Raw genomic sequence first — 22,018 nt, 5'->3', positions numbered from 1 at the left:
CGGTTCCTGGATTCGACGATAAAGGCATCAATCTTCGAGTCAAGCTTGGAAAGCATTTCTGCAAGGCTTGTTACTGTTGGTAAGTCCCCCGGGGCGGCTGTGGGCGCCTCTGCTGCAGCTGGAGAGTGTGGGGGAGGGGTTCCTGCTTGCTGAGAGCCTCGGGCTCCTTTCCCTTTAGTCATTTTAACTTAGGATAAAGTTGCTTAAATATAATATTGCACAACTAATTGAGTTACTAAACTGTTAAAAATGATTTATAAATGATTTGGTGAGCTTGGTAGGGGGTAGGTGACCCACTGTGCCCAGGTCTTGGGAGGAGCACTATAGACTCAGTCTTACTGGGTCGCCGCCATCTTGGATCCCCAATTTGTTCTTTAACCACATCAGAAAGTGAAATTTTATCTCTCTTTTGCAGCATCAAAAACATATCACTATCTTTTCTTCCCCATATACAGGTGAGATAAAGGCTTCAGCAATAAAATGGGGATTCTTTGAATCAGTCACCAGGTAACAAGAACTTGATCTTTATCAAAACTTGCACACACAAGACAGTGGATCTGCTTCATGTTTCCTACTTTCAAGCATTAAGTATTGCAAAGGTTTTCAAGAGCTGGATGTTTTGTCTGAAAATGGCATTTTGACTTACTTTTTAACCAGTGTTGCCAACTTCTCAGATGGGACATTCAGGGAAGAGGAAAGCTGCATCCCCTGTTCATGAACATCCAAAGGCTAGTTACTTCTCATTATCTGGACAGTTCTTGTTTTTTTTTCTTCCCTTTGGGTTTCAATTACCTCTTGCCCAGAAATGTAATATTTCTCCTGATCCAAGAAATTAAAATGGGTTTTGCAAAGAAATGTGGATATGGTCACTTTAGCTACATGTGCTGATGTCATCAAAATGAGACAAAAGCTAACAAAAACATTTCAATACCATTGCTTGGTTTCTACACTCATTCACAAAGAGCATCATTTTCAATTTTGCCTCTTGGCCTTCGGATTTTAGAACTGAAAAGCAGATAACTCACTTCTAGTTTGATAATTTATCACCAGGAGTTTGAGTTGTAATTTTACTCAATAGAATGTTGTTTAAGATGAAACATTTGGCAGACTTTTTTTAAAAAAAACCTTTGTAAGAATGTCACAACACTAACACAAGTATTAAAATATTTGGTGTCCAAGAAATGAAAGGAGTTTGATAAATTAAGTTCCTTTTTGTTTTCATCCTGCACAATTAAGCCTAAAATTGGGATTAGAAACATGTGGCATTGTATACAATGGTAATTTTTGATGTAGATTATTTAAGAGTCACTGCACTGCATAGTTTTAAAAAATGGAACAGAAATGGCACAACAGAAGAAAAGAATTTAGGAAACCTTTTCAGAATCTAATACATTGTGCGCACTTTGTTTCCTTTGTATTGCTCATTTTGCTGTAACTACTGCAGGGCATAGACAAGGCCAGAATCTGGAACAGGCACATTCTCATAATGACTTTGAACTGAAGAATTAAAATTCAGATGAACTTCCAGTGACAATCCAAGAGTACTGCATCGGTCTTATCCTGAGACCTTCAAGAAGCTTGAAGATAGAAGCTGGAAGATGGAGCCTGGAAAAAGGCGGAAAGAGAAGATAAAGAGAATTGTTCACAATACATGATTTCTCAAATGGTAGACATTATGCCTTTGCTTCTGGCATTGGGTGTGAAGTCAAAATTGCTGTCAACAGTTCAATTAAGATTAAAAGCATCTCTACAACTCCTGCAGAGTAACTGCACAATAGTCTTGTATTAGATCAGTGAACAAGATTCTTAAATAGGGAAATTCAAAGTTTAGGAAGGTTTGTCAAGTCATTTTGTTATGGAAAAAAACTGTCCATCTCAGATTAACAGTTGCAAAAGATAAAAACAAAACTACTAATCCAGTTAATATGAAGGACAAGGGAAAAAGAAGAGGTTAGAGAAAAAAAATCTTCCAAAAATAAATTCTTTAGGTTGTCTTTATTGGAAGGCTTTTTTTTTTAAACCAAAATATAAATCGAATGACAAACCATATAAACTTCACAAAACAGTGATTTCACACATTCTAGGTAAATACCTCAATCATACAGGTAGAAACAAAATTTCTCTGGCAGGCAAAAGTTCAATCTCTTATCCCAGTGATTTATTTTTAGGTATTAAGATTTCGAAACTGGTCATTTCAACTTAAACCCAAACTGCATGGTTGGAAGCTTCCAAGGTTCCCTATAAATGAATAAAGTAGCAAAGACTCATTATAGTTCATCTTTTCTTCTTGATAGTTTGGTTGCATGTTCTTCCACAAATTTGCTCAAAGATTCAAGGTCTCGGTCACCCTTATCATATTGAATAGGATTGTCTTTATTACTACTTGGAGCAAAATAGATGGTAGGAAATCCCTCCGTTTTGTACTTATCATTTGGTACGTCATTTGCTGTTGCATCCATCTTTGCAATGATTAGGTTTTCTTCATTTTTATATTTCTTTCCAAGTTCTAAATACACTGGCTCCAGTTTTTTGCAATGTCCACACCACGGTGCATAGAATTCTATCAGGACATCTTTCTTTTTGTCCATAACTATTTCAGAAAACGTTTTGCCCACCACCACTTTTACTGGTCCTTTGTTACTCTTTGGAACTGGTTGTGACTTGACAATTGGCTTTAATTTACCTGTTAAAAGATAGGCAAGGAATTTGTGAATACATGCAGCCCTTAATGCACAAAATAATTCAGATCTAGTTATTGAGCATATTTACAGCAAGTTAATAGAAAAATCTCAAGGCACTTCAAGGTGCAAGGAAAAACAATAAATATCAGGGTGTCAAAAAGTTTGATGAAGTAGGGTTAAACTCTTCCTTTACAAAAAAAAGGAATAGATGTTCAGTAGAATTCTAAAAAGCATGATGAGGCACACTTGCTGGGAAGTGAAAGATGGACAAGAGGCTCCAAAGAGAAAAATGAGAAAAACATGAACAGATGAAAACAAAAGTGCTGGAGAAGATCCAATGAAAAAGAGTCACAAATTCCTATAATCTGATGGCCTACACCCTAAAAAGGTTCTAACAGAGATGACAGAAGAGCTAATGGTTGCACAAGTTAGGTTTTCCCAGATTTTCGATCTGTCCCAGCAGAGTAGACGTTACCAAATACAAGAGAAAACAACAATAGAACAAAAGACAAATGCTGGCATTGTCAGCAATGCCCACATCTTGTGACTGAAGATACTACAAGATTACTGCTTAAGTGCCACAAACACGAGTGTTGGAGCCTTATTTACAATCTACATTAAGATTGAGGATGAAGGGATAAAGTGTTTTGGGGAAAAAAGGTGGGGAAGTGGAGTTGAGGATTGTCAGAATAGTCATAATCTCATTGCATGATTGAGCAGTCTCAGTGAGCCAATGGCCTACCTCTGCTACTTTACCTCATGCTTTATTTGACAAGAGATTGAATAATATATTGAAATTTCTGAGTGATACAAAGTTAGGTGGGAATATAACCAGAGATGGTGAGGACTACAGATGCTGGAGATCAGAGTCAAAAAGTATGGGGCTGGAAAAGTACAGGTCAGGCAGCATCCGATGAGTAGGAGTGTCAACGTTTTGAACATACTTCCTGATGAAGACTGTTGATTCTCCTGCTCATCGGATGCTGTCTGACCTGCTGTGCTTTTCCAGCGACAGACGTCTTGATAATGTAACCAGAGATGTTGACAGATATTGCACATGTAGACAGTAAATGAATGGACAAAAATGCAGCTACAATAGTATGAAATTTCAAGTGAGAATCCGCATCTTGTTGTGGCCTCCTCCACACTGTCAGCAAAATCCACCTATTTTTAATGAGGACTCCCACCCAAATTCCAACTGCTAAATCAGTTTCCTGCTAATGATTAACCTATATTTGATGGGCATAACTGTCAATGCTACGAGTTTGTCAACTAGATGCCTTAACCAATGTGCAGTTTTAAAAGTTTAAGTCAGAGTCTGGTCATTCAAATCATTGTTTGAGAAAACTCATCTGGGAGATTCCCCCCCTACATCCAATTCCAAAGTACTTATACTTTATCACACTCTAACCTTTTTGAAATAGAGTCCAAGTTATACAGCATGGAACCAGGCCCCTTGATCCAACTAGTCCATGCCAAATATAATACCAAACTAACTATCCCACATGCCTGCTCCTGGCCCTTATCCCTCCAAAGCCGTTCCATGTACTAATACAAATATGTCTTTTAAATATTGTAAATGTACCCACATCCACTTCCCCAAAATTCACTCCACATGCAAATCACCCTCAAAAAAAAAAATCTGCCTCTTGCTTCTTTTTTTTTTGAAACCTCTCTCCTCTCACCTTAACAGTGTGCCCCCTAGCCTTGAAATCCCCCATCCTTGGGAAAAGGCAACTACCATTAACTCTATCTATACTCATTATTATATAAACTTCATCAGGTCACCTTTCAACCTCCTACACTCCAGTGAAAGAAGTCCCAGCCTTTCCTTATTACTCAAACCTTCTATACCCAACAACATTCTGGTAAATTTCTTCTGGATTTCTCCAGATTAAAATCCATCTTATAACTGGGTGGCTAGAACCGAACACGGTATTCCAGAAGAGGCCTCAATGTCTTGTACTACCACAACAGGAGTTCCCAACTCCTATCTTCAAATGACTGAGCAATGAAGGCAAGAGTACCAAATGCTCTTTAAACCACCAGTCTGTATGTGACACAAACTTTAAAGAATCATGTACCTGAACCCCAAGGCCCCAGTGTTCTACAACACCAGTATTTCTGAATCTGCTGGTTTAGAGAGAAATGTCCTGAATTCAACAAGTGTCCTCAAACTAAATATAAATTAGACCGTTTAATTTTCCTCATAGTAGTCACATTTTAAAGTGATCATACCTTTCTTAAATGCCATCACAAATTCTCTCAGCGTATCAGAATCAAATTCTTCTGGTTCCATTGCATACTTCTTGCCAGCTACATCTAGAATTGCTGCATTCACTTCTTCACCACTGTCTGCCAAACCCAGGCTATTTAGTTCTGATGAATAATCCTCTTCATCAGCAATGGCAAAGGTATACTCAGGAAAATCCTTAGCTACTTCCAATACTTTCTTCCGCCAGTACTGTGTAGCTGGAATTACAAGCAACATACAAAAGTTAATAGTCAGCATTCAGCATTTTGAGTTAAGTACACAAACGGAAAACTTGTCATATTTGATACTCCCAAACAAATGCACCGCCAACATTTTTGGTGCTTTTTAAAAAATATAAGCGCACTGAGAAAAATGCCCGAAAGAAACAGTGGGAGCAACAAGAGTTGTAGAAGGACAAGAATGGGTAAATGAGGAGGTGGGTAAAAGTACAGTAAATCTCTATTTAAAAATCAACTTAACTTTGTTCTCATTTAAAAGAAAGCAATTGGGTCTGCAACTTTTATGAAAATCATTTCAATGTTCAATGATACATTTGATACTATTTGGAGCTACCCCATTAGCTCTCAACTTGCCAGCTTCGTCCATGCCTCCCTTTTGCTAGCCCTTGTACTTGCTGACTCCCACCACACCAATTCGCTTTCCTGAACCTGTGGTCCCCATTCAAATGTCAGATCCAATTCAAAACTCCAGATTTGTGAAAGCGAGCTCTGATGGCACAGAAGTGTTGATCAGTGATTGTTATAATGCACAGTGTTTTTGCAAAGATGAATGAAGGAGTTGCTCTTCCTGCCCGTCATCATTCAAAAGACCTCTCACTGTTCAGGAAAGAAAAGCAGGAATATTCCAAAAAGAAAAGAAAGAAAGATAGATTACAATATCCCTAGCCCAGCACTTCTGTACCATGGAGACCACACACTTAGATAATCCTGGGAAGATCTGACAGGAACTGGATCTTGTTCAGAAATACAGGTACAGGAAAGGGCAGTGGGGCAAGGCAAAGGGAGTTTGTTGTGAGGACGGACTGTGTGGGGAGAGGTCACAATTCAGAGGGTCAGGGAAAATGAAGCAGAGGATCTACTATGACTAGGAAAAAATCAGATTTCTTGCAAACAGCAGCAAAAATCAGTGTGTTAAGACCAATTGTGACAACCTGTCACGGCAGTATGATGGCCACCCTAATCCAAAATTACTCTAAAACTCTTAAAAACTCAGGAACCCACCTTCACTTTGAATTTGAAACCACTTTCACTTTGTATTTGAAGGAAATCACAAGATGTGGGGCCATGATTCCATTGCCTGCTTTTAAATACTAGTAAATTGTTTTGCTAAAAAAAAATTCTAGAAAAAATAAATCAAATTAGCTGCAAGTTATCAAGCAATACTTTGCTGTGGAAGATACCAACAGACTCCCAAGGCCTGTTAAAAATTTAGAGTTCACCTGAAAATTAAGTGCTGTTACAAAAAAAAAAATCACAGCGCACTGAAAACTATTCCCTTTACAAGATCCTTGTTTAAAATTTAACAAACTACAGGCTGCCACAAAAGCAACTGAGATAATCACAAACTAAATTTTAATTCCATGTATGGAGTCAGCTATTACGAGGGGGCATAGCTTTAAATTAAGGGGTGGTAGGTATAGGACAGATGTTAGGGGTCGATTCTTTACTCAGCGAGTTGAGTGTTCATGGAATGCCCTGCCAGTAGCAGTGGTGGACTCTCCCTCTTTATGGGCATTTAAACAGGCATTGGATAGGCATATGGAGGATAGTGGGCTAGTGTAGGTTAGGTGGGCTTGGATCGGTGCAACATTGAGGGCCAAAGGGCCTGTACTGCGCTGTATTTTTCTATGTTATATGTTCTAATTTCATAAGCCTCTATTGTGCAAGAGAGGCGAGGGATGATACATGGTATTTTTTTCTGGGCAGGTTGAGAATGAATAATTTTAATGAGAGGGAATGATTTTAATTTTTGAAACACAAAAGCTTGCTAATCTAACTATGTAACTGCAACACACACCAAGGATAAGAAAATCAAGAACTGTAAAATTTGACAAATGACCTGACAGTCTTTTGTCTGTGTAGGTCAAAGGCAAGTTCAACCTAGGTCTTACTCCAACAGTGGGATATATTTATGTATTCACACGAATTGGCTGGAAATGGAAACAGTGGATTCTCTTCCCTACTCAGGAAGGCTAGGAGACAAAATTGTAGTATACTCATCCAGCATTCAGAAGAGTGATTGAACTGGAGGTATTTCTGATCTGTATAGGGCATGTCCACAAGGAACTAGCTCAGGATATTGTCTTGGAAAAGTCTTAAAACGAGGCTGTGTCAGTGGAGTTTAGGAACAAAAGACAATCACCCAGCTGGGAGTGTAGTACAGACCCCCAAACAAGCAAACCGCAGGCAATAGAAGAAACGGCAATATGTATATAAACAATTCACTGAAGCACATGAAATTCCTATAGTTAATCTCTAATTTTTAACATCCCTAACATTAGTTGGAACAGTCATGATGTAAAACGGACAGATTTCTTGAAATGTATTCAGGTCAGTTTTTTTTTTAAAAAAACAACTCCAATAAGGGACAGTGCAATGCTGGACCTTATTCTGAAGAGCAAAGCTAGATACATATTTAGAGAGGATTTAAGGAAATGTTTTTTTCACCCAGAGGGTGGAAAAATTTCAGAATACACCTAAGGGTAACAGAAACAGAAAACCTCATATCCTTTCTGGGGGAAAAAAAGGAATTAGATGAGCACTTGATATCTCATAACATTCAAGTTACAGGTCAAGTAGTGAAAAATGGAAGTCGCTTTTTGTTGATGCAGACTTAATTGGCCGAAGGGCTACTTCTGTGTTGCATGATTCTATAGTGTCAAACTGATTGCAACTTGTAAACATTTTGACTCTAAATGTAATAAGGTCAGATATGGAGTAAGGTCATAAAACAAACGTAAGTTACTCTTAGATTTATTTTAGAATAATGTGCATAACACTTACCCACACGATAATCAAAACTGAAGTCCACGCCATAGTACACCACCACTAACGGACGTTTGCTGTATCTTTTTGCATCATTGCTTTGCTTACGATGGCCAACTAAAGGCAAAGCATTATTTGTAATAAAATCTGTCACTTCAGAAGGAGGTAACGAGTCCTGCAATGATAATTTGTGAATAAATTTGCATAAATGGGTATTAATTCATAAGGCAACAAGATTAAATATTTCAACTACATTCTTGGAATAAATTTTAGGATGAGGCAATGTGGAGAGAGTGAAGGCAGTACTTAATCTTGAGACACTGATTTAAAGGCAATAGAAAATCTCAACTTTGGGATTCTACTGTCACCTTCAACTAGAAAAGTTAAATGCCATGAAATGATGAAGAGGACTTGAGTATATGGAAGGATGCGTGCAGCCTGGAGCATTAGGAATTTAATATCTAGAACCAGCGTTCATGACAAATTCAGGACTATGACAGGCAGCAAATTGGAGGATAGCACATACCTTGATTGTCAAAGTATGCATTTTGGGCTCATATGCAGAATTAAATTTTTCAGGTTGCATCATAAGTAGCTGTCCTGGTGATGCTTTTAAGAAGTCCCGTATTTCACTGCTGAAGGTGTGATGCAATCTATAGTCATCTCTGATAGAGTTACCTAAAAATTTAAAAAGTTATTACACATTCATCCCAACAGAACTCATGACATTCACTGCAAGAATATGACCAGCTACTTGTTAGACCTGCTAAACTATCAATGGCCAGAAGAAAGAAAGTCATCTTGATCACAGACTTCTTTTTGTTAATAACAGGCAGAATTAATATTCCAAATTTGATTCGAGTAGTACATTTTCTTGTAATCACCTGAAGCCTCTTGGGTATAGATTTTTGTTCATTACTCCCAATCAATTACACAACTTGCCCTGCATGGACTTCACTAGCTCCATTACAAAATATTAATTGGAGAGCCCAAGACAACAGCTTTGAAGCTTATTCTGCACAAGGATCAACAGTGAATTTTCGAACTGGATACACAAACCAAGCCAGAGGCTAAAACCACAGCCTGTACAATTATCTAGTACAGCATTATAAATTACTCACCAGCATCTTGATAAATGTTATAAGCTGGATCTTGTTCACTATTAAAAATGCCTATAATTATGACATCATCACCATCCTTAAGGAATTCTTGAACTTGTTTAAGAGCTTGAATTTGTTTGGAAGGTGGGCCAGATTGTTCAATCATATATTCAGTAATACCTAAGTAAATAAAAATGAGAAGCATGACTTTTATTAAGACAACAACACAGACCGTAACGTACAGAGCTTACACATTACACAGTATTCTAACTCTCAACAATTTCTTCCCTTGTAAGGGAAATAGACTTTTCCTGGAGCTTAATTCACAAAACATGTAGAAAATATTAGTTTGGCAGAATACTATGTATAACCCCACAAAAATGAGCAGTTCAGTAAGTCAATGGACAATGGAATCAGTAAATGCTTAAACTGCTGTGATTTTTTTTTTTAAGTCAGCTAATCTATACCAAACTAAGAGAAGACACTAATCTGGACTTGGTTTTAGGCAATTAATTTGAACAGGTGAAAGGAGATCAGTTTGATAGCACTATGATGGGAGGTTTCTCCTCCTGCTCTCCTAAAGTGGGTAAAGAGAAATTTCTAATGAGCAGAGATGTGATTTTGCACAAGTTGACTGAAAACAATTCCTTGATAGTCAGAAAATCAAGTGACATTAAGGAGGAAGAGTTTGAGGGACTTCAGAATACATATCAATAAACAGGGCTGGTTTTGCTTTAGAGAGTCCCCACCCTATCAGCTATCAAACAAGCATAGAAAGCAGGATAAGCAAAGGGAAAAAAAAGTGTCAGATGCCAGAGCTCAATGACAGTGAAGGGGTGAAATGAAAAAGAAAATTAGCAAAAGTAACATTCGACAAAATATTGACGAATTTTAAAAAAGTAGAAAACCAAAGGCGGTCTACAAGTATGTAAAGTGCAAAGAAGCATAACTTAAAAAGCAGGGTCTCCGAAAACAGAAAAGTAACTAGTGTGTGAAAGTTGAAAATTCAGATATTGTTACATTCCACTGCACCAGGTATTGAATAATAGTTTTGGAGTGACTTATGTACCTTACTTGTAAGGTGATGCAAACACACCACCACATAACCCAGAATTTCAGTGGGTTTTTAATTCATAGGTCCACAAGGGAGTCTTTAGTTAAAGCCCACCATCTGCTTACTACTAGTTGCAATTATCAGGCATTTTCTGATCTCGTGTTTTGCATCCCTTTTCAGTGAAAGATAAAGCACAAAAGTTGTACAGAGTAGCTAGACAATTGGATGGCATAGGCAGTGACAGAAAATACAGATGTGCTCACCATCCCCAAAAATGGAATGAAGCATTAATCCAGATTAAAAAAGCATCTGAGATTGCCTTAGAGAGTCTGACTACCATTTTGGTATGTTAACTGGCATAGTTTGTTGAAAAAGAGGATTAACTAGGATAGTAATTACATACCAGTTAGCCTAAACCTGGTGGTAGATAAATTATTGGAAAAAGGTTTGCGGTATGAAATGACTTGTCACTTAAAAAGGTATGGATTAATCAAGGGCTTTCAATATGACTATTAAAAGTCAGATTATCTACAGTTGCAGGAGCTTTGGCTCAGTCACTGGGCAGGAGACCTAGCCACAGATGCTATGGCACACCAGGAAAAGGCAATAAATCTAGACACTATTCCAGGAGGCAATGACATCCCCAGAGGAGGGGGTCATCTGATTTGGCCAATAGTCAGTCAAGTAAGGAGAGATCAAGAACAGTCTCACAGGTTTGAGGTTTAGGTTTTTCCAGCTTGTTTGGATGACAGCAAGGGCTATGGGGTAAATGAACTAACTGACAATGACCACTGGGCACATATAATAAACAGCACAAAGTCCAATTGGTTCTGGCTGTATGTCCAGCTGCAGGTATCAGGATATCTGGGCTATATTACTTGCAGTGAGAGGGGGTGGATCCAGTGGTCATGGTCCATGTCAGTACCAGAGGTAGAACTAGGAATGAGTGAAAAGCTGGCTGTTTGGACAGTCTGCATCAGAACCATACTGGATCACATAATTAGGCTAGAAAAGGCAGTCTTCCACGAAATTAAACAGGAATGGGAAAAGAGGGAACAAGCTTAGGGAGAATCAAGGCAAGACAGCAAAACAGAGTCCTTTTTACAAGTTTGTAAACTGCTGTGGCCAAGTACAGATTTTTGAAGTAACCTACTGTTTTCAGCCTGCCAAACCTGAAAAAACAAATCCCTTTAAATTTACTGCTATCTGTCCATTACTCAAGTCTCAATTCAAGCTAACATATCAGAGAGACCCATGAATCCCATTTTAGTGATCATATATTACATTTGCTCAAACTGTTTGCTGAATTTCCACGTTTAAATTTCTCATCTTTTTTATGTTCAAAGAAATAGAAGAACACGAAGGGCAGAAACTTTTGACACTATACATGGACATGCCTTTCCTTTTTTTAAAAAAATTGAGGCCAACTTGTTCATGTTCATAATCTGCTGCAATGGGCTCAATGTAAACTGGAAGCTGGAATGGATACTTAAGGCCATTCGTAGAACATTCTATAACAATGGCCCTGCTTCACAGTGAGCATTAGTCACAGGTCCATTCTAACATCAAATTGTTAAAAATAAACACATTACAGATCCTCACTATTTAAAAGAACCAGCTTTCAACAGACAATAAAATGCCACATTACCATATGTATCCCTTGGTCCATTATATTCAGAGGGTTTACCCTTGCGGAAAATTTTCAGGGTAGGATAGCCAGTGACCTGATACTTGTTAGCAAGCTTTGTTTCAGTAGTGGCGTCTACTTTAGCAAGTAAAATCGGTACTGGACGCTTGCCAAGTTCTTGGGCAGCTTCCTCATACTGTGGAGCAAGCTTTTTACAGTGTCCACACCTGCAACAAAGTCAATACAATTGGCATTATACATAAAATCATAATAGAAGTGCAAGCTACAGACTAAAATGCACACAGTTCTTTTTGAAAGCTTCATAAGGTAATATTTCTTTCGACAATGCATAACTTCAGATTATTTTGCAGACATGCAATAAGGTATTATTTTACTATTTCCACTGCTTTGTGGCACATTTTATTTTTAAAAATGGTAACACTCAAATTTTCAGATACATGATTAATTTAAAAAATGAAAAGTGTGTACACTGACCAAGGAGCGTAGAACTCAACGAGGATGATATCAGCTTTATTAACCACATCATCAAAATTATCTTCCGTCAACACGAGTGTTGCTTCAGGTGGAGGAACCCAGTCAGGGGAAGCTACTTCTTTCACTTTAGATAAAATGTCTGCAGAAAGTTTTATGATATTAGAACAAAGGATAATTGTTGGAAAATAGTATTACATACTCATTTGAAAAATGTAATTATTTAAGGATACTGGGAGCAAACAGGATCCACGTGAGGCTGTGTTGTGAAGAGTGTTATGTAAGCCATTGTTGTGTTTGATTCTATAGCTGTAAAAAGCTCCAAGATGACATTTAAGTGAAAAAATGCACAATTCCAATAAAAAAAAAATTCATAAAAAGGTGCATGCTCTGCTAGCTAGCTGTTGCACTTTAAAATGAAATTTTACAGTTACTTCTCAATCTTCAGAAAGATGGAAAGTGCATGGATCAGTACTTGGGGCTACGATGTTGTGGCCATAATGGAGACTTGGGTTTCACAGGGGCAGGAATGATTGCTTGATGTTCCAGGGTTTAAGAACGTTTAAAAAGAACAGGGTAGGTGGAAAAACAGGAGGGGGTGTAGCATTGCTAATCAGACGGTTTCTGTAGCTGTAATGCACTAAGGTTGTTAAGGAAGGTTTATCTACTGAGTCAGTATGGGTGGAAGTTAGGAACACCAAGGGAATAGCCACCACATTGGGGGTTTTCTACAGACCACCTAATAATGGCAGTAGAGAGATTGAAGAACTCATAGGCGGGCAGATTCTGGAAAAATGCAGAAGTAGCAGGGTTGTTGTTATGGGTAATTTCAACTTTCCCAATATTGACTGGAACCCCCTAAGTGCAGATGGTTTGGATGGAGCAGTTTTTGTCAGGTGTGTTCAGGAGGGTTTCCTTACTCAGTATGTAGACAGACTGATGATGGGAGAGGCCATTTTGGATTTGGTGCTTGGCAATGAGCCAGGACAGGAGTCAGATTGCACAGTGGGAGAGCACTTTGGTGACAGTGATCACAACTGCCTCACATTTTGTGCCCGAAACGTCGAATCTCCTGTTCCCTGGATGCTGCCTGACCTGCTGTGCTGTTCCAGCAATAAAGTTTCAACTCACATTTAGCATAGCCCTGGAGAGTGAAAGAACCAGTTACTGAGGAAAGATATTTAATTGGGGAAAAGGAAATTATGACGCTATCAGACAGGAGTTGGGAAGTTCAGACTGGGAGCAATTGTTCCACAGAAAGGGCACAGCAGACATGTGGCAGTTGTTGTGAGTGATGCACAAATTTGTTCCTCAGAGACAGGTAAGAAGGGGTAAGATTAAGGAACCTTGGATGATGAGAACAGAGGAGCTTCTCATTAAAAAGGAAGAAGGTAGTGTACGCAAGGTGGAGGTAGCAAGGATCTAGCACAGGTTTAGAGGATTACAGGCTTGCTAGAAAGGAGCTCAGAAATGGACTGAGGAGAGGCAGGAAAGGGCACGAAAAAGGCTTGGCAAGAAGGATTAGGGAGAACCCAAAGGCATTTTACTCATAAGTGAGGAATAAGAGAATGATCAGAGAAAGGTAGGGCTGATCAGGAATGGTGGACGGAACTTATGTGTGGAATCTGAGCAGATAGGAGAAGCCCCAAATGAGTTTTTTGCCTTGGTTTTCGCCAAGGAAAGGGACCTTGTTGTAAATTAAGGCTTTGAGGAACTGGGATACAGTCTTGACCAGAACAAAATTGATGAAGTTGATGTGCTGGAAATTTTGGAAAATATTAAGATTGATAAGTCCTCAGGGCCAGATCAGATTTATCCCAGGCTACTCCATGAAGCGAGAAAGAAGGTTGCTAAGCCACTGGCGAGGATATTTGCCTCCTCACTCTCTACGGGAGTCATACCAGAGGATTGCAAGAAGGCGAATGTTGTTCCTCTTTTCAAGAAGGGTAATAGTGAAATCCCTGGTAATCACAGACCTGTCAGTCTTACATCTGTGGTCAGCAAAGTTTTGGAAAGAATTCTGAGGGATAGGAATTATGAGTATTTGGCAAAGCATAGTGTGATTAAAGGCAGTCAGCATGGTTTTGTGAGGGGCAGGTCATGCCTCCAATCTTACTGAGTTCTCAGAGGAGGTGTCAAGACGAAGGTCGAGCAGTGGATGTGGTGTATATGGACTTCAGCAAGGCAATTGATAAGGTTCCCCATGGTAGGCTCAATCATAAAGCCAGATTGGGTGTCCCACATGGTGTGTTGCCTGCCTGGTGCCAGGGTGCAGGACTTTTCTGAATGGCTTGAAAGGATACTGGAGCAGGAGGGAGAGGATTCAGTTGTTGTGGTCCATGTTGGCACAAACAACATAGGCAAGGCTAGGAAAGAGGACCTGTTTGGGAAGGAATTTGAAGAATTTGAGACCTGATCGAAGTATACAAGATGATGAGTGGAATAGATAGAGTCAATAGCCAGAGACCTTTCCCCAGGGCAGGACTGACTGGTATGAGGAGTCAGTTTGAAGATATTAGGAGGAAGGTATAAAGGAGGTGTCAGAGGTAGGTTCTTTACGCAGAGAGTTGTGAATGCATGGAATGTGTTGCTTCCACCACCACAGCTGGCAGTGTCATTGGGGACATTTAAGCGAATGCTGGACATGCACATGGATAGCAGATAGTTGAGGGGTGCGTTGTTTGTTACTATATTTCACATTTGGATTAAATCTCAGCACAACATCATGGGCCAAAGGGCCTGTTCTGTGCTGTATTTTTCTATGTTCTATGTTTGAAATGTATACATTTCTTTAATAAACAAAATGTGAAGTATTTAAACAAAAAGAGACAAACATGTTTCTGTAGAGAGCAACAAGGACTTCGAGACTCATGTCACATTTTAGATACTGGACTAATTTTGTTTTGATGTCTCTTCACACCCACTATTTCAAATTGTAACGTTTCAGTCTTCCATACAAACACTACTGACAGCCTTTGACAGTGTTGTTTCATTTTAATTACAAATTGTGGATCTGCTTGTCCTCTACACGCCAAGCTGCATTCATTCCAAGTTCATTTTCATCCAAGGTTCTCAATTAGAATAGAAACATTAACGTCACAAGCTAACCCAAAGTCCAAACTGAAAAAACATGAACAAGCAGTTTTCATGTTCTCATTTCATATTTATTTTGTAGAAATCTTGTCATGACAGTAATTAGTTCAAACAGTTCTATTGGAATCATTACAGATTTGTAAAAATATTTGATCACATGGTCAAATCTATTAACAAAAGTATTTGGCATTGTGGATTGCTACCTTTAGGTTTCAACAAGGTGGCATTTCCCTAAAAATTCAATATGCAATGCTGCAAATTTGGTTTTAAACAATAGAACACATTTATGATGTTTTGCAAAAAAAAAGAGAATAAATCAAACTACTTATAACAAGTTGAAAGATTGTAAAATATAGTAAAAATCTCATTAATCTCAACAACATTCCTTTCTTGCACTCACACCAGAGAATTCTAATCTCTATCACATTCAAAGGGATTAACCCTACTGTGGCTTCAATTCCTATTGAGACTGATATATGAAGATTCAGGGAGAAGGCTGAGATGATCTCAGCTTCAACTTACACTTTCAGGTTTTAATCAACCACTTCTGGTCTGGAACAATCAGACTAAGCTTCTTATAGTGAAGTACTCTAACAGTTCTAAACTATCTCCCTTCTTTAGATAGACTTTTCAACATCGGTTCAGCCAAGACTTCTGCAAAACTGCCAAACTGAAACCCAAGAAAAACTTTCCCAATTGTGAACACCTCAATGAAGCTACAAAACAGTTGCAGAATGTTGCAACTGAAACCTAATCCACAACAGTCTTCTCCTTTTGCTTGTAAAACTCACCCAATGAAACCAAAACTCATTTCTCTCCCCAAAGTTTCTTGCTCGCTGTGCTAGAGGATACATTTAAGTGGACAAATGCACAATCTTTACAGAAGTAATATCACTGGCTAGTGCTCAGGCATGTCTTTTTTCTAAATTCACCCAGTTGTGAGCTGCTTTCTTGAACTGCTGCAGTTATGGTAATAGGTGGATCCACAATACCCTTGTGGGAAGGCCAGGATTCTGACCCAGTGAATGTGAATAAATGGCAATATATTTTCATGTAATGGTGGTGAGTGGCTTGGAGGAGTACTTGTAGGTGGTGCTGTTCCCACGTATCCACTGCTCTTATCCTTCTAGATGAAAGTGGTTGTAGGTTGGGAAAGTGTTGAACTAAGGATGTTTAGTGAATTTCTGCACTGCACCTTGTACATAAGTATACATTGCTGCTGTTCCTGGAGAAGGGTTATACCCGAAACGTCAGACATCTCCACCTCCTGATGGTGCTCTCCCAGTCTCCTGCTTGTTTGGGTCAGTGGTGGAGTAAATGAATGGCACCGCATCCGCAAACAATCAAGCAGGCCACTTTGTCCCGTATGGTGTCAAACTTCTTGGCTGTTCCTGGAGCTACACTCATCTAGGCAAATGTGGAGTATTCCATTACACTCCTGTATTCCTGGCATTGGACCCGCCTGTGCAGCCACTATGGTGAGCTGCAGTGTGTTGTTTGGGGGGTGGGTAGGAATTCAATGGTGTTGCCATCTCTGAATATGAAAAGGTGGTTGACAGATTGCCTCTTATTGGTGATGGTCATTGCCTGGCATTCGTGCCATGCATGATACTTGTCACTTCCAATTCAAACTTGGTTATTGTCCAGGGCTTGTTACATTTTGACATTGATTGCTTCAGTATCTGAATCACTGCAAATGGTTTTGAACATTGGTAAACATCCCCCACTTCTATCCTTATGGTGAGGGCAAGTTATGAATGAAGCAGCTGAGGATGGTTGGGCCTAGGACATTAACCTGAGAAATACCTGCAGCAATGTTTGGAGTTGATGATTGACAAAAAACCATAACCAGCTTCTGATGGGCCAGGTCTGACTTGAACCAGCAGAAAAGTCCAAGGATTCACCATCCTTAAGGGATGATGACTTGATGGGCAAACAAAAAATCAATAAGTATTTTTGTGGAGTAAATAAGTTGTTGTTTACAGTGTCAGAAAAAATAATAATCAGAAAAGATTTAAAGTGACTGCTTAAAACCAAGGAAGAGGAACAGACCATGTAGCCGGCTTAGCCCATACGATCATTTAAAAGCATGAGCAATATGATCACAGTTCTAACTATATTTTTCTGCCGCTCCTCCATCCTTTTGTTCAGAGAAATTAAAAATCTGTAAAAGAATTACGTGACACATGGAAAGTTTCTAGAATAAGCACAGGAGATGTTGAACTTAGGATGGACTGTGTGAAACGATATCGGAAGCAGATTAAAATGATAACATCCACAAGGGAGCTGGATTTTAAAAAACCTGTCACTTTGAAAGCAAAAACAAAACAACTGGGAAAAACAAGGCAGCAGATCTGGACAGTTCTACTGAAGAGCTAGAGTAAACATTATGGATAGAATGGTTATGCTGCATCATTCCAACATTGATTCATTCAATCTTCTACATCATTGCTACCTTCTAGCAGATGGAATGATGCCTGGTTTTCAATTTTAAGTACAATAATTGCTGGCAGGACGTCACAAGCAAAAAATAACTACTGGAGAGTCAGCATTTATGAACACTAACATTTGTAGAACTCACGTAATTGGGCATGACAGGCTCAGATTATGGTGATCAACCTGCTGGACTACCTCAGTCATCAACCCATTCCAATTGGCTAAGATTTTTAAAATATTCAATAAAATTTAAATCTCTACATGGAAGACAGTAGTGCATTTTGTGATATTGCCCAATATATCGACTAGGATACACATCACAAAATGGTATTATCTTTTTGAGATTAAAGTATCCTTCGGAGATGTACCATACCAAAATAACCACTGATTTGTCACAGTGAACAAAGCAAGCAAGGCTACAGCAATTGCTCAGTTAAATTCTAGGACAAATAAATATTGTTAATCAATGTATGAACGCTTCAGCCTGTTGCAAAAAAATCTATGGTGCACCTATTAAAATCTTCAACATCTATTCAGAATAAGAGAGTAGAAAATTTCACTTACCATCCTTTCCAACTCGTCCTTTGTAGTGGATTGGTTCTCCATTTTTTATAATTTTGAATGTGGGGTATATGCCGATGTCAAACCGAACGCCCAGGCCAGATTGTGATGGGCCATCAACTTTTGCAACATAGATGGGAGGATCATGTTCTTTTAGTTCACTAGCAATCTTTTCGTATGCTGCTGCAAACTGCTTACATTGTTCACACCTACAGATGTGTTTGAAGAGTTCAAGAGATTAATGTCATACTAAATGCAAGGCCTCTTTGCAAAATGTAATATATACATAGAACATTTCAAAGAGTCAGTAATATTTAAAAATATTAATTCTGAAAACTGACTTATTTTCATGGCATCTTTCAGAACTCAGGGTGCCCCAGTGTTGTAAGCCTATTAAGCATCATGTTGTAAGTTTGTTCGCTGAGCTGGAAGACTGTTTTTCAGATGTTTCGTTACCTAGCATGGTGACATCAATGAGCCTCCATTGAAGCGCTGTGTACTGTCCAGCTTTCTACTTGTGTCTCGGTCTGTTGTGCTGTGTGATATCACTTTTGGTTTTTTTTCCCCAAGAGGTTTGGTAAATGGGATCCAAATCAATACGTTTGTTGGAGTTTCGGTTTGAATACCAGGCCTCTAGGAATTCCCGTGAATGTCTTTGTTAAACCTGTCCCAGGATGGATGTATTGTCCCAGTTGAACTGGTGTCCCTCATTGTCCGTGTGTATGGATACTAGTGCTTGTTGGGGTCGGTACTTTGGTGGCTAGTTTCATGCCTGCCTGTCTGATGTAATGTTTGGTGCAGTCCTTGCAGGGTATTTTGTATATGACACTCATTCTGCTGGTTGTTGGTACAGGGTCCTTTAGATTTATCAAGAGCTGTTTCAGTAAGTTGGTAGGTTCATGGGCTACCATGATGCCATGGGCCAGTGTAGTCTGGTCGTCAGAGATTATCACAACCTGAGCTACAAATCTTCACAAAAATCACCTGTTAAGTATGTTTGAAAAGGTAGTCACCATTGTAATGTAGGAAATAAATTTGCAAACAGCAAGCTCAAAAGAAAGTGATAATGATTAGGTAGTTTGTTTTAGTTGTGATCAAGGAATACACATAGGCCAACAGATCAGGAATAAGCTTCCTTGTGTTCTTCAAATAGTGCTATGGGATTTTTCACATGCAGAAGGATAAGGTTTCATGTCTCATTTGAAACATGCCAGCCTTCATGCAGCTGACTCTTCCAGTGTAGTAGTGAGGAGGTCTACATGTTTGTGTTTGAGCCTCAGTGACAGTGTTGAACTATGATGGTTTGAGTCAGTCAGCAAAGCTGCCTACTCAGCCATGGATCAAATGAAGCTTCAAAACACAGTTTAAAAATTCTTTCCTAAACAATTTACTATGCCTATTTCAAGCTCATTACACAAAAAACAATTTTTTTAAAAAAAAACCACTTAGGTAGCAGCAACAAAAGTTACTATACAGAAGTGTGATACATTTCAATATGGAGAAAAGTGGTTAAATTTTAAAATGGGGTCTAGGAACAGAGACCTGGTAGCACAAATACACAGTGTGGGAAGGTGGGGTGTAAAGTTGATACAGCTGTCAAAAAGCATTGACATTCTCCATTTTGTAGACAAAAGTTCAGAGTACAAAAGGAATTTATGTAAACTTTACAGATCACTAGTTATCCTTCAGAATATTATATACCATTCCAGAGAGGACATCAGAGCCTAGAAATGCATGTCAAAGAGATTTGTCATACATGGTACAAGGGTTAAAGAGCTTTAATTATTCAGACACTAGAGAAATGTGCTGCTTAGAGCAAATATGATGTGGTAGATTTAGAGGAAGGCAAAGTTATAGAATCACACAAACGTTACGGCTCAGGAGGTCATTAGATCCATTACCTCTCCAAATGAGGATCATAATTTGTGCCATTCTCCTGCCTTTTCCACAGCCTTCCATATTATTTAAATAGATACATATATCCAACTACGCGTTGAATGGTTCAAAAGAACCTGTCTCCAACACACTTCCAGAAAATGCATTCCACATTTAAACCAAATCAAATTTGCTTCTTTCTAAAATCATTATAAAACTATGCCCCTTCAACTACTATCTTTTTGTTAGCTGGAACAGCTTCTCTGTCTATCTATCTAGTCTCTTCTGATTTTGAAAGTACTGTCATGTATTCTCTTAGCCTTCGTTGCTGCAAGTAAAACCAATCTTTCCTCATAACTGAAGTTTCTCATCCTTGGAACCATTCATTTAAATCTCTTCTGTACTCTCTTCAATGTGTTCCCACAATGTACCACCCAAACTGCACATAATACTCCTGCTGAGATCCAATAAATGTCTAATACAAGTTCAGTGTCATTTTCTTGCTCTTGTACTCTACTACTGATAAAGCACAGAGTACTGTGTTCTTTGTCAACTACTCTCTCCACATGTCCTGCCACCTTCAAAAGTGTCACGCACATGTACACCAAGGTCTGTCTGCTCCTCCAGGCACTAGTTTAGATTGTCTGTCTACATTCTTTCTATTCCTATACCTCACTGGATACCATGTAATAAATCAAGCACTACGATACCTAGAGTTGTCACAAATTGAGGAATTAAAAAAAAAATTAACTCACCTTTTAGACTCTGATAAAACTCAGAAGAGGTTTCTGTACTTAAGTTACTATTTATTGGAATCATTTGTTACAACAGATAGACCTGTAGTTACAAGTGTTTCATCAATGCAAATTTGCTGTAATGCAATTGACAAATTGGGGACACTTTCTACAGTGTGAACTTTTAAAACATGCATCAGCTGTAATGTAATGAGACGGAACCAATACCAAGTGCTGTTCCTAAAGCGTGATTTTTCTCTAACACAGGGTTGCACAAGAACAAAACCATCATATTACAGAAGAATTGATTTATAGATAACAATCATGAACCAGACATAACTATACCACTTAAAACACTAACGTACTTATGAAACTCTGCTACAAGTACACATACATACAGACAGAGAGGAAGTTAAAAATGGGTACTATGGACAGAGGAGATAATCAGAAAGTCAGTTTAGTGGTACTCGTCGACAGCATTTGCAGAGATAACCTTTTTGCTCATTCTGACAGAAGAATGCAATTGCTCGATCTTTCCAGGTACTTATATTTGATTGCAGAAGGCACAGGATTACTAGGTTGTATCAATAAAAATGGACTTAATTAAAAGTCAGATCATACAGCTACTGATAAAAGGAGAAATAAACTAGCTGACTGCTATCAGGCTGAAGATAGGAGTTAGGATATCTGGTCAGTATGGATGAGTTGGACCAATGGGTCTGTTGATGCGCTGTACATCTATGACTCTACAGCAGAGAGAAGATTCTATCCCTTCCCCCCAGTTATTTTACTATTTCAGTCTGCAACTAGAAATACACAGAAAAAAATCTTTACATGTATCAAAATGCATCCTCACCACTCTGCATTGAGCTTCATCTGCCACCTATCTGCCCACTCCTCCAACTTGGCCACGTCCTCTCAAGGTTCTACAAACCTCCTCAATTTATCATGCTTCCAAGTTTCGTTACCATTTGCAATTCTGAAATAATGTACTGTACACTAAGATCTCATCATTTACATGAAGAAAAGCAAGGTCAAACCCTGGTAAACTGCATAAACCTTCCTGTAGCCCAAAACATTAGATTAGATTAGATTACATTAGATTA

At 38.7% G+C, this 22,018-nt stretch overlaps 1 protein-coding gene across 1 annotated transcript in view; it reads right to left on the bottom strand.

Moving 5' to 3' along the window:
- Nucleotides 1–1,976: 1,976 nt before the first annotated feature.
- The window catches only part of pdia4 (protein disulfide isomerase family A, member 4), a 40,378-nt gene continuing 20,336 nt past the window's right edge, over nt 1,977–22,018 (bottom strand). Inside the window, exons 3-10 of the mRNA XM_043690136.1 lie at nt 18,307–18,512; nt 12,217–12,355; nt 11,743–11,948; nt 9,062–9,220; nt 8,467–8,618; nt 7,959–8,115; nt 4,920–5,153; nt 1,977–2,683 (exon numbers count right to left, since the gene is read on the bottom strand). Of these exons, the coding sequence (XP_043546071.1) occupies nt 2,268–2,683; nt 4,920–5,153; nt 7,959–8,115; nt 8,467–8,618; nt 9,062–9,220; nt 11,743–11,948; nt 12,217–12,355; nt 18,307–18,512 (1,669 nt within the window). The 3' untranslated portion in view covers nt 1,977–2,267. The remainder of the gene's footprint in view (nt 2,684–4,919; nt 5,154–7,958; nt 8,116–8,466; nt 8,619–9,061; nt 9,221–11,742; nt 11,949–12,216; nt 12,356–18,306; nt 18,513–22,018) is intronic.

Source organism: Chiloscyllium plagiosum, chromosome 5 (genome assembly GCF_004010195.1).
Source record: "Chiloscyllium plagiosum isolate BGI_BamShark_2017 chromosome 5, ASM401019v2, whole genome shotgun sequence".
Lineage (NCBI taxonomy): Eukaryota > Metazoa > Chordata > Chondrichthyes > Orectolobiformes > Hemiscylliidae > Chiloscyllium > Chiloscyllium plagiosum.
Note: the sequence above shows the minus strand (reverse complement) of the source record. Positions and strands in the feature narration are given on the sequence as shown.